The sequence below is a fragment of the Triticum dicoccoides genome, chromosome 7B (genome assembly GCF_002162155.2).
Source record: "Triticum dicoccoides isolate Atlit2015 ecotype Zavitan chromosome 7B, WEW_v2.0, whole genome shotgun sequence".
Taxonomy (NCBI): Eukaryota; Viridiplantae; Streptophyta; class Magnoliopsida; order Poales; family Poaceae; genus Triticum; species Triticum dicoccoides.
This window is the reverse complement of record NC_041393.1, coordinates 8,068,183-8,079,975: the sequence shown is the minus strand read 5'-3', so window position 1 is coordinate 8,079,975 and position 11,793 is coordinate 8,068,183. Positions and strand designations below refer to the sequence as shown.

At 48.3% G+C, this 11,793-nt stretch overlaps 2 protein-coding genes across 2 annotated transcripts; both read left to right on the top strand.

The window, feature by feature from the left end:
* Positions 1-1,697: 1,697 nt before the first annotated feature.
* Positions 1,698-3,369, top strand: LOC119342082. Its single transcript, XM_037613925.1, has 3 exons — positions 1,698-1,865; positions 1,965-2,259; positions 2,872-3,369. Exons 1-3 carry the CDS (start codon positions 1,760-1,762, stop codon positions 3,194-3,196), a joined length of 726 nt encoding a protein of 241 aa, XP_037469822.1. The 5' UTR covers positions 1,698-1,759; the 3' UTR covers positions 3,197-3,369.
* A 5,427-nt stretch (positions 3,370-8,796) lies between these two features.
* LOC119340477 (3'-N-debenzoyl-2'-deoxytaxol N-benzoyltransferase-like) lies at positions 8,797-10,501 on the top strand. Its single transcript, XM_037612401.1, has one exon. The coding sequence runs from the start codon at positions 8,904-8,906 to the stop codon at positions 10,311-10,313; it is 1,410 nt and encodes a 469-aa protein (XP_037468298.1). The 5' UTR covers positions 8,797-8,903; the 3' UTR covers positions 10,314-10,501.
* Positions 10,502-11,793: the final 1,292 nt, after the last annotated feature.

Below are 11,793 nucleotides of genomic sequence, written 5' to 3'. Positions count from 1 at the left end.
GTTCAAAATAGTGGTTTAGGTTCTCCCTGCCCTTAACCTCCTCGTGCCTCGAACTCCATGATCCTAGGTACCTGCAGGGATGAAGAAAATGAGAGAGATAAAAGACAACTATGATGCAATTTTATTTCACACATACATGACGTTAGTTCAAAGTCATTCCATCGACCCCTCAAACAAATACACCGGGTTGCAAGGCTATGCCTCAAACCATAACCTTACCGAATTACTCACACATGGTGAATAGATAGCAAGAAGAAATCAATGACTGAACACATCAAGATGAATGATTTATTGATAATATGTTTTACAATGGTTCTCGGGTGCGATACACGGTTACAAGTATAACTAACTTGTAGGTGGTTTGTTGCAGTGGTGAAGATGGTGGTGGCTATGGAGATGAGATGGGAAATGGAGGCAACTAGGGTTGGAGAATGGCTTCTGTTGCAGAGATGAGTTTCTAGTCAATGCTCTATTGCGAATTTGACGAAGGCCCCTTTATGATAGTTGTCAGGCTAGACCTCCTGGAGCCACAGGTGTATGGTACGAGCGCTTGTGTGCTTGTACCATATTTTGGCTTGCGCTCTAGTCCACCTCCCACTTTACATCTCGTATCTCGAGTTTACTCCTTTCCATATATATGCTTGATTTCATCCATGTTTATCCTAATTTCTCATGGAAACAAAATAAGAGAGGAATTTGGAATCATTTGCATTCATTAGCCATTAGTAGCAATATCAGAGCAAATGTCTTGGCTTTTATGAAATAAATTGGTTTAAACTAGGGTGTGATCAGCATAAAAATAACAATCATCATGAACATTCTTGCATCATACACCCATGCGACCGGTCGTTCATCAACTCAATGCATATCTAAATGCTAATGCTTTTAAATCTTGAGAAGGAAAAGATTTATGCAATTTTTGCCATTTATGTATTATTTAAAATATCGTTTAAAAGAGATCAAGACAAGATCAAGACATTAATATCAACGTTTGACCTTTTACACTATCACATGGCAAGTCGAATAGTGTCCGCAGTATTACGACAAACAGTGAGATATGCTTCAATTAGATATCACTTAATGAGTCATATATGTGACATAGGTATATATATTTTTAGTGAGGTATATATTACTAATACATAAAAAATACATTCATTGTGCACCGAAAGTGCATAGACATATCACTTCTAATTAAATGCATCTATGAATGATAGAATTTTTGGTGCTCTAATGAAGGCAGTAGCGATCCACTATGTGAGTAGTCCACTATAAGAATAGGGGCCACGTCTGTTGATATGCATGCACTAGGTTAAAGAACCTACATCTATACTGCACACCATGAATGTACAAGCTAACCACTACTCTCAAGATGGAAATTGACTTACCATGTGTTAGCAACAACCCTGTCACACTATTATACCAAGACATACTGGTTAATCATTTTCCAGAACATGTTGCTCATTACACTTATTAATTGCACAAGAGTTATGTTTTGATTGTTATTACCAGATATAAAACTGTGAGTCTCGGTACGTCATAAATTGGATACGATATTTCATGTAATGGGTATTTTTGACTAGCATTTATAGTCTAATTAAGCATGCTTTACCACTACAAGAAGATTTGCTATATGGTGATGCTATAAGTATCATGCCCCGCCTCCTCAGCCTCTGCATTCAGACACTCTTTCGGTTTGATACGTCTCATAGTTGTATCCAAATCTCAATAGTTTTCCCTCAAATAACCTCAACTTTCAACCATGAATCCAAGAGTCAACCAGGAGTGGACCCCCTCTGAGGTAGAGGGGGATAGATCAATCATCGATGGGCTCAACAACAACTACTACAATGATGGCACCAGCCATGGTAAGAACAAGAAGCATGAGATCATGGACAAGCTCTAAACATGGTTCCCTAGGAAGAGCATGCAACAGGTAACAAACTTGTATGTTGATTTTGGTGCAGAGATGCATATGTTGCAGTGTCCAGAGAAGGAGTGCCATGTTACCAATAGTGACCATGGTGTCAATTACACCGTGGATGGCCCAGTGAGTAAATACTTTGGATTGCAAGAGGAGGCCGCAATGGAAGGAACGGACTTTTTGTTTGGTTGTCCATTAGATATTAGGAAAACCATAGATAGTCAAGAGGAGGTGCCGATGGTGGAGCAGAATAAGGTGGTGTTGGAGAATAAGACGTTCATCCACCAACCAGTGCTTGCACCACACGCCAAGGGGTTTTGGACCCCTGATGAGCACAGGTTATTCATGTTTCATCCTAATTTTCCATGAGACTTTTAATATTTTCATTCATTTTGATTATTCGCTTGGAGATGTCGGGTGTGTTTTAAAAGAAAGCATATTAACTAAGCATTATGTGGATTTTCATTCTCGTGAGACGGGAGGTTTGTTTTTTATTTACACTGTACTCATAGTGCCTATTTGACATTTACCAGAAGCAATAATACCAAGATGTATATATTTTGTTTGGGAACATCCAAGTTTATTTCATTCTAGTGCTTCCATTAATAAGTGAATACCACTGACACTTGTCCTTACAACCAAAAGTGATGAAGTTATGATTGCGAGTATTATCATGGGCTATTTATATCTATTATCAATATGACCATGGTAATTTCGAAATTGCTTATTCGTCTTTAATCATCTGATGTCACATCTTATACAATAGCACCATAAAAGATAAAAACAGACATCATTGAAATGATTAGCATGAGGGCTAATGTTTGGTTAAAGTTTTAATTCTCCAACTATTGCATTTTTATTTTTTTACCGATATATTAAATAATCAATGTGTCCTTGGTCAAGAATATAACCTAACTATTCATCTTAAACATGTTTCCTGTTTATTCTAGGCTCTTTCTCCATGGCTTGAGCGTATGTGGCCGTGGCAAATGGAAGGACATCTCAAAGCACTTCGTCACTAGTAGGACTCCGACCCAGATTTCAAGTCATGCACAGAAGTACTTCATGAGGCTAAAGAGCAAAGGGTCAGGAAGCCAACGCTACAGCATCAACGACGTGGAGCTCGATGATGCTAACCCATGGAAAATGGAGAATAGCTTTAACTTCTGGCAAGCACTTGCCTTGCAATCTACAATTGGTGCTGATAACCAAAATCCAAGCTTCAATCTACAGACTCCTTCGAGTCCATTTGTCACCATGAACAATATACCCTAGTTTGGAGATGTTGTTGAAGAAATGGAGATAGTATTCAGTATGATGAGAGAATCCTATGATGTTGTCGTCACAATAGGGGCCAGTGAACTTTGTTCCTACTATTATTTACTTTAAGTTCCTTAAAACCATTGTATGGATACCATTTATAAGATGTTGTGATTTAAGTTATATTTGCATATGCTTTTGGAGAGTCGATAAATTTTGTATTACTATTTAGAGAAAATACTTTTTTTTACCCTCAACTATTAAAAAAAGTCTAGATTTGGTGCCTCGAATATAAAGCCATAGAATTTGCAGCTTAAACTCTTCAAACCAAACTAGTTTGGGCCGCTCAGCGGGACTAAAGTAGTTTCTTAGATGATGTGGCATGGTTTTCACTGGGCGTGTCCATGTGGAAATATATCTACTTCTCCACGGCGTGGTCATTTTGTCAAACACTTGCGTGCGTTGTTTGTTGTTGCCTGCGGCCCATCACGTCCGCCTTGATACAATGTTGCAGGTCTGTCTCTTTTGGCTTAATCTCTTTCCTCCACCTCGCGACAAAGATCTCACGTGGCGTGGATTACAGACGGCTGACTAGATACCAATGTACATGTCCTCAGTGCGGCAACCAGCAACGTTACAACCAGCCTCGGGTTTATCATACAACACAAAAGAAAGCATAGAAGAGCTCGCGTCGCTCCCGGGGGGGCGGCTCGGGCGTACCCTTGCCGCCGCTACCCCCGCGGCCCTCTCCTCCCTTGCTCCTCCCGTCGCCGTCGGAGGATGCTGACGGGCAAAGCCCGTTAGGCGGACGGCGGCGGCGGGGGGCCCTCGTCGCGCGCCGCGTGGCTTCCGCCCCGGTCGGAGGCACGCATCTGGCGGCGGCCGCGTCTCGTCGGCGCGAGCAAGCCGGGGCGGCGGCCCCGGGCATGGTGGCAGCGTTGCTCCCCCCTTCCTCGGCTGGATGGCGTGCGGGGCGGCGCTGAGGCCGGCCGTCGTCGATCTGGCGCCCGGCGCCCAGATCTGTCGGTGCAGGCGCTCCGGCGTGCTGCGACGGCGACGCTCCGGCGGGCTGTGGCTGTTTGGCGCGCTGGGTGCCTGGGGTCCCCTCCCTCGGCCGGGGGAGCTGCGGTGATGGCGGCGAGCCGCAGCTTTTGGATGGCGGCGCGGCGGCGCCGCGACGGTGGAGGTTTCTTCTGTTGGTGAGCTGCGGCGGTGGCGGTGAGCCGCAGTTTTTGGGCGGCGACGCGGCGGCGCTGTGATGGTGGTCGTGGAGATCGGTCTCTAGCCACCGGAGTGGTGTACTCTTCTACTGCTCTGGTCGTGTGTGCAATGGAGCAGCAGTTTGGGCTGGAGGTGGCCGGGGGTGCGCAGATCTGGCAAGGCGTTTTGCTGCGGCGTGTTGAGGGCTGGTGGTTGGCAACGATGCACTCTGCGCAGCTTGCTGTGTTCCTATGTCATTGGCTTCCTCGTGAGGCTCGGCAGTGGAGTAGATTCTCCGGGCGAAAGTCTTGCACCTTCTCCGGTCGGTGCCGATGTTGGCGATGTTCTTGAGCATTGCATTCCTTCCTGAAGGCACATCGCGGAGCTACGTCCATCTACTGCCGCAACTGTCTGGTGTTTCCGGGTGAAAACCCAAGCTCCATTGGAGCGGGCGGCGGCGGCAATTATGTCGTTACCTTCTTGGAGGCACCGCCTTGGAAGCAATGACCTTTGTGGAGTGGTGGTCTCATGGCAGTGGTGCAGAGCTACGTCACCGTCGGGGTGATGGAGGCCGGGGCGGCGGCTCTGGACGGTGGATGTACGCCGAGGCGGCGGCCTCGGATAGCGATGCAACGGTGCCTCTATGGGGTAGAGTCGCGGTTGTGCATTGTTTTGGTGGCGGCTTGGTGCTGCGTGGGTAGCAAGGTCGTCGGCCTGGTCGATGCGCCCTAGAGGGGGCGGTCTGACTTTACGTCGGGGCGGCGGCCCCGGATGTGGTGCAACATTCGTGGTCTGCGAGCGGTTGCCCTGAGCAGCGTGGGCTGCGGGCAGCCGGGTTGCGCGGCGTTGCTGCTCAAGGGGAGTGGTGGTATGTCGGGGCGGCGGCCCCGGAAGGCGGTGCTGGTTGATTGCGCTGGGCGCGAGGGAGCGGTGGATGTCGGGGCGGCGGCCCCGAGAGAATCACTGTGGCGGCCAGACTTCTGTGGCAACGATGATGGTGGGAGCGATGTCGGCGACGCGGCAATGGTTGCGATAGTCGGCTCTTCTCCGGCGTGTCCACGGTATTGCCTCGGTTTGTTTGTTGCTGTGGAGTCGAAGCTGCGGCGGCGGGGCCCTGTGGTGTACGATGGCTGGCTGCAGGTGGCCCTTTCGGCGATCTTCCGTGGCGCCAGCCGAGCCTGATTTCGTTCTTCTGAGTTCTCCGTCAGAGTCGGAGTTGCGTTGTCTGGCCGCAGGTCGGCATGTTGTCGATAAGGGTGGGCTTTGCCCTGTGTGTTTCAGTCTATGGGAATGGGCTTGGCCCTTGTTGTTCCGGTTTTTGCCCGGTTTTCCGTAATTAACTGGGCAATTCTCTTCTGCTTATTTAATAGATGAGGCAATCTTTGCCTCCGTTTCGAAAAAAAAAAACCAGCCTCAGAAATCAAAGGTATCAATTCGTGAAGGCACAAGGGACCAGCAACAGATGTATGTCCTGTAACACAAATAAAATCTCACTTGTGTCCCCAACAATTCAAACAAAGATGCCAATCTGTGCTGGTATTGCTAGTTGAAAAAACCCATTAAAAGATAACGTGTGATAAATATTTTTGTATCTTTGAAATGAAACAAAACTGAAAATAGAACATTGTATAAATGTTGTTGGAAGGTGATTCTTATGATGAAACTGAACCGGGGTTTCATAGGTTCATCAAATGCAACTCCCCAATGCATAAAAAATACAGATGGCTGGAACCACATAGGGCATGGGTTGGCTGCGACGATAAAGACAAATATTTATTCTATGAGGCGACAACGATCACTATTGGGGATGGCACGAAGGCCAGTTTCTGGCACTCTCTCTGGCTTTCTGGCCAAAAGCCAAGGGACATCGCCCCGGGCATCTTTGCCCTCTTCAAACGGGACACGGCTCCTCTCCCATGCGCTAGGTGACGTTGGGCCGCTGACATGTGGGCCAGGTTTCCCACAGGCCCACATGTCAGTGGTAGAACGGCAGGCTGCCGAACGGTAGAGGATCCTCATGCCTCCAAACGAATAAATTCATGTGCTACTAAGGCAATGGCAAATAATGATTGGATTTGCCACATCGACATGCAAGGGGGACTCTCGGTTGAGCTCATTCAACAATATTTTGACCTATGGTGCAAAACCCACGAGATCACCATGCAATGAGGATACCATTCATTGGAAATTCACTGTCCTCGGTTGTTACTCTGCCGCCACTGCCTACTGTATGCAGTTTGTCGGTTTGCTAAACTCCGAGATGCCAAGTTTGGTTTGAAAGATTTGGGCGCCTCCTAAGATTAAATTCTTCTCTTGGCTTGTCCTTCAAGATAGGATCTGGACTTCTGACAGACTGCTTCGTCAGAGGGTGGCCAAACTGCGGCCTTTGTCAGCTATACAAAAGGGAACCGAAATCTACACCTCATCTCATGTTCAAATGCCGCTACACCATCAGAGTCTGGAATATGATTTATGACTGGCTAGGGAGGCAATCGGAGACACCTTCATGGGGTGGCCTGTTGACCGTCAAACAATGGTGGTCCGCTAGCGAGGGTCATCCTGGCTACTCCGGAAAGGTGACCAACTCGTTGCAAATGCTCGCTTGTTGGGAGATTTGGAACGAGCAAAACGCCCCGGGTTTACCGCAACAAGGCCTCCCTGCCCATGAGAGTGGCGGGGACAATCAAGGAAGAGGCCAAGACTTGGGTTCTAGCAAGGGCTAGATTCTTGGGCAACTTAATTCCGGGAGAGTGAAGCCGTTTGTTTCGGGCCTGTGTGGCCATGTAACATTGGAACCTTGTCGTACTTCTTCTTAATTAATGAGATGAGGGAAAGCTTTTGCCTCCGTTTCAAATAAAGTACAAAAAAGTATACTTTTGGTTTCTCAACTCTTGGCGCAGGCTAGATTTGGTCCCTCGACTCCGAAACCGGACAACTTACACCCTCAGCTATTGAAACCGGAAAAGATTCATCCGTGGACTTGGTTTTGACCGATTTTGGTGCTGGCTCGCCCTGTTTTTTTACTGTGCTCACTCAAATTCGCATACTTTTTTCAAATCCATGGATATTATGAAATTTGCATATATTTTTTCAAATTTGTGTATTTTTTCCAAATTCTTGTATTTTTTTTCAAATCCATGTACTATTTTCAAATTCACATACTTTTCCCAAATTCTTGAACTTTCTTGAAATTCATTTAATTTTTCAAATCCACGTACCTTTTCCATGTCCACCTAATTTTTCCAAATTGCTGTAGTTTTTTCCAAATTCATTTACCTTTTCAAATCCATGAACTTTGCTGATATTCGCGTACTTTTTAAACTCCATGAACTTTTCTGAAATTCGTGTACTTTTTTCAAATCCATGTACTTCTTGCAAGTTTGCATAATCTTTCTGAATTCACATACTTATTTGAAAAAAAATCATAAACTTGAAAAATTGCGCTGATCTGAAAAAAGAATGTGAATTTGACAAAGTACGCGGATTTGAAAAAATTACTCAAACATGAAAAGGTACATGAATTTGATAAACAATACACAAACTTGAAAAATTACGCGGATTTGAAATAGTATGTGAATTTCAAATAGGTTTACAGATTTAAAAATGTACACGGATTTGAAAAAAAAATACGAACTTGAAAAGCAGTATGTGGATTTGAAAAATGTACGGGAATTTAGAAAACATGAATTTAAGAAAACATGGATTTAAAAGAAGTGCGCGAATTTGAGTCAGCGCCAATCAAGACTAGGGTGAGTCAAACAGCAAAACCAGTAAAAACCGAGCCCAGGGACGAACCTTGTACGGTTTCAGTAGTTGAGGGTGCAAGTTGTCCGGCTTCATAGTTGAGGGACCAAATCTAGACTCCGTCAAGAATTAAGGGACGAAAAATATATTTCTCTCTAAAAGGTACGGTGGGTAATACTCCCATGTGTATAAGTGCAATTTGGAACAATCATGTTCATGCAAGATAAGTAAACGTACCGGCTGAGTGTCTCTGAGAGGTGCACATAAAGGTAGGGTGTGCGCGCATGTGTTTATAAGAGTGAGTGTATATATGTCAAGGATGTAGAGGAGGTTTATCCTCTTTTCGGGAAAAAGAAAGCACATTAAACTGGGCGAGGTTTGCCGACTTGTAGCCATGCAAACGACGTGCAACTGTTTGGATTTATTTACAAGTGTCTTTTTGAGTCCTGTAGAGATACAGCTATTTCACGTGAAGTTTCTGAAAACCATGTACACTAAAACAGTGTTGCAAGCAGAACCCGCCGGACTGAGAAGTTGAAATGGTGTCGGCGCCTCCGCACTACTGGCGCCCGGCGCTCCCACGTCGCCATTCGTCGTCCTGGAAACACCTCGCACAAGTTTGTTCCACCAACCGCGTCGCCATCGGGTCTGCCGTGACGGGCCTACTCCGATCCACCCAAACAAACTTCCCCAGTTTTAAGCGCGAGCGAGCTCTTCTGTCCGTCCTTCCCTCCCACCGCAGGCCGACGCGACGGCGCGGGCTCCCCGTCCCTTCCGCATGGAGCCGCCGGCGCCTCCGCCCCTACCGCCGCCGCAGCTGCACCTGCGGGTACTGGACAGCGTCAAGCTCTCCCCGGCGCCGCAGCCTCCGGCGTCGTCCCTGCCGCTCTCCGGCCTCGACGCCGACCGCAACGTGCTCGACGTCTCCTTCCGCACCGTCCGCTTCTTCCCCGCCCACCCGGTCTCCCTCGACCCGCTCGACGTCCTCCAGGCCGCGTTCGCCGACGCGCTCGGCCTCTTCCCGCAGCTCGCCGGCTCCCTCCTCCGCGACGACGGCCGCGTCGTGCTCTCCGGGACCGGCGACGACGCCGTGGCCCTCGTCCTCGCGGCGACGGACCTGTCGGTGGTCGACGTCGACGCGGACAGGCCCGACTCGCCGCTGCTCGACCGCCTCGCGCCGGGCGACAGCGACGGCGGACCGGCAGCGCTTGCGCTCCAGGTCACGCGGTTCACGTGCGGCGGCGTCGCGCTGGGGATGCGGGTGGCGCACGCGCTCTGCGACGGCGCGGGCTCCACCAAGTTCCTCGTCGCGGCGGCGCGGTTCGCGCGAGGGCTGGAGCCGGAGGCCGCGGCGGAGCCGGTGTGGGACCGACGGGAGCTCCTCGGCCCGAGGAACCCGCCGCGGGTGGTGACTCCGTTCGACGCCGTCCTATCGACCGACGACGACGTCGCGCGGCTTGGCCCGTACGGCGCGGCGAGCGACGGGCAAGGACACGAGCGGCTCGCGAGGGAGTGCTTCCACGTCAGCGACGCGCGCGTGGAGGCGCTCAGGGCGCGGCTCGCCGCGGACGCCGGCGTCAAGTTCACGACCTTCGAAGTTCTCGCCGCCTTCATCTGGCGCGCCAAGGTGAAGGCCAACCAAACCACCCCCGACGAGACCGTGAAGATGGTGTACTCCATGAACATCAGCGCGCTCCTCGACCCGCCGCTGCCGGCGGGGTACTGGGGCAACGTGTGCGTGCCGGTGTACGTGGCGCTCGCCGCGGGCGACCTCGTCGGGCGGCCGCTTGCGGAGACGGCATCCCTGGTCAGGAAGAGCAAGCGGGGGGTGGACGAGGAGTACGTGCGGTCGTACGTCGACCTGCAGGAGCTGCGGCGCGGGGAGGGCGGCGTCACGGCGGGGCGGCGCGGCGTGAGCGCGTTCACGGACTGGCGGCGGCTGGGGCACTCGGAGGTGGACTTCGGGTGGGGCGGGCCCGACGCCGTGCTGCCGCTCTCGTGGCGTCTGCTCGGGAGCACGCAGCCGTGCTTCCTGCTGCCCTACGGCGCCGGGGACGAGAGGCGGCGGCGAGGGTTCAAGGTGTTCGTCGCGGTGCCGGAGGAGGCGGTGCCCCGGTTCAGAGAGGAGATGGACGTGATACTGTGGCAGGACGAGCACACTGGCTGCACCTCAGTCGGGAAACTGTAAATTTGGGGATCGCGAGAAATCGTCCACATTTGCACCGCGAGGTCCACGAGAAATTGGGTAAATTCCATCATGTCGTGTATATTCAAATTGAACTTTAGATATACTGCCTTTGTCCTATGATATAAGACATTTTCGCGGTTCAATTTAAACTGTAAACACGTTTTATATTAGGGCATGTGTAGAACTCAGTCGAACGAAGTCTCAGTCAGCATAGTTGTTTTGTTGCAAGCGGCACGGCTAGATGCTACAAATTGGCGATGAAATATGTTGTGACAGTTTTGCAAGCAACGACTACTGATGTTGCAACCAGTGTGACTGAAAATGCTATAACCGTCAATGACGGATGTTGCGACAGATGAGACGACGTGCTACGATCGATAAGGAACGACATGCTACAACTAACAAGACGGATGTTGCCACTGCTAGGGAAAAATGTTGCATACGTTGAGACAAAATGCTGTAAGGTTGACTGAAACTTAGTTAAATCTCAATCGATTGAGTTTTAGCAAGCCTTATACTATTATAGTATGGGATGGAGAAAGTAGATCGCAACCTAGTCTAGTCGAGTATGCGATGAAAATTCAGTTTAGAACACAAAATATTTCAGGAACAAAGGTCGTCTATTTACGTCCAGATAATCTAAGTAGGTTAACAATTTTTAAATTGGGACCCTATGACTGTTGCCTAAATTTAAAATTCAGGTTAGTCAATTTCTCATCTACAACTAAATTTTGATCAAACGGACACAAAACAACTGTATACTCAGTTGATTTCCCTCACACGGCCCAACATATGCATTTCGTCACAAAACGACCAGAACCAATTGGGCTGAAGCAGCCTACAACCGGCTAACCAATAATAACAAAATAAAAGGCGCCTTTTGTCTGACACAGCAATGCGGTACCAAAGCTTATGTGCTCCCTTTGTGTGAACAGTGAGTTTAAAAATACTAAAAACACCAATGAATTTTTTTGTCGTGAAAGAATACGTGATGTCCGTGCCAAATTTGGTGGTGTTTGGACATCTTAGTAGCTCTCAGCAAAAACCCAAAATCAAGGTCTGTGAGAAACTTTACTATTCACGCACTGTTTGCACCGATTTTGTATTTTTTTGCCACAAGCTCCTCAGATGTCCGAACACAATGAAATTTTACGCGGACATCGCGCACCCGATTGTCTTAGTTGAAAAAAAGACAAATTTTTTTGGTATTTTTTGAATTTACTGTTCACCGAAAGCAGATGAGCCTGGGTTTAGAAATGAATATTCACGTTTTGTCAACTTAAAGAATAGATAAATAAAAGTAACAGAAAAAGAACATTTATCTGATCGAAAATTTGAACAAAGGAAAAACAAAGAAGAACACATTTCTTTGTAAGGAAAAATGGAACATGGGAGTGGATTAATCCTAAATTAAACAAACACAAATTACAATAGAACTTAATATGATGCAACTATGTGTAACAGAATAGAAGATAAAAAC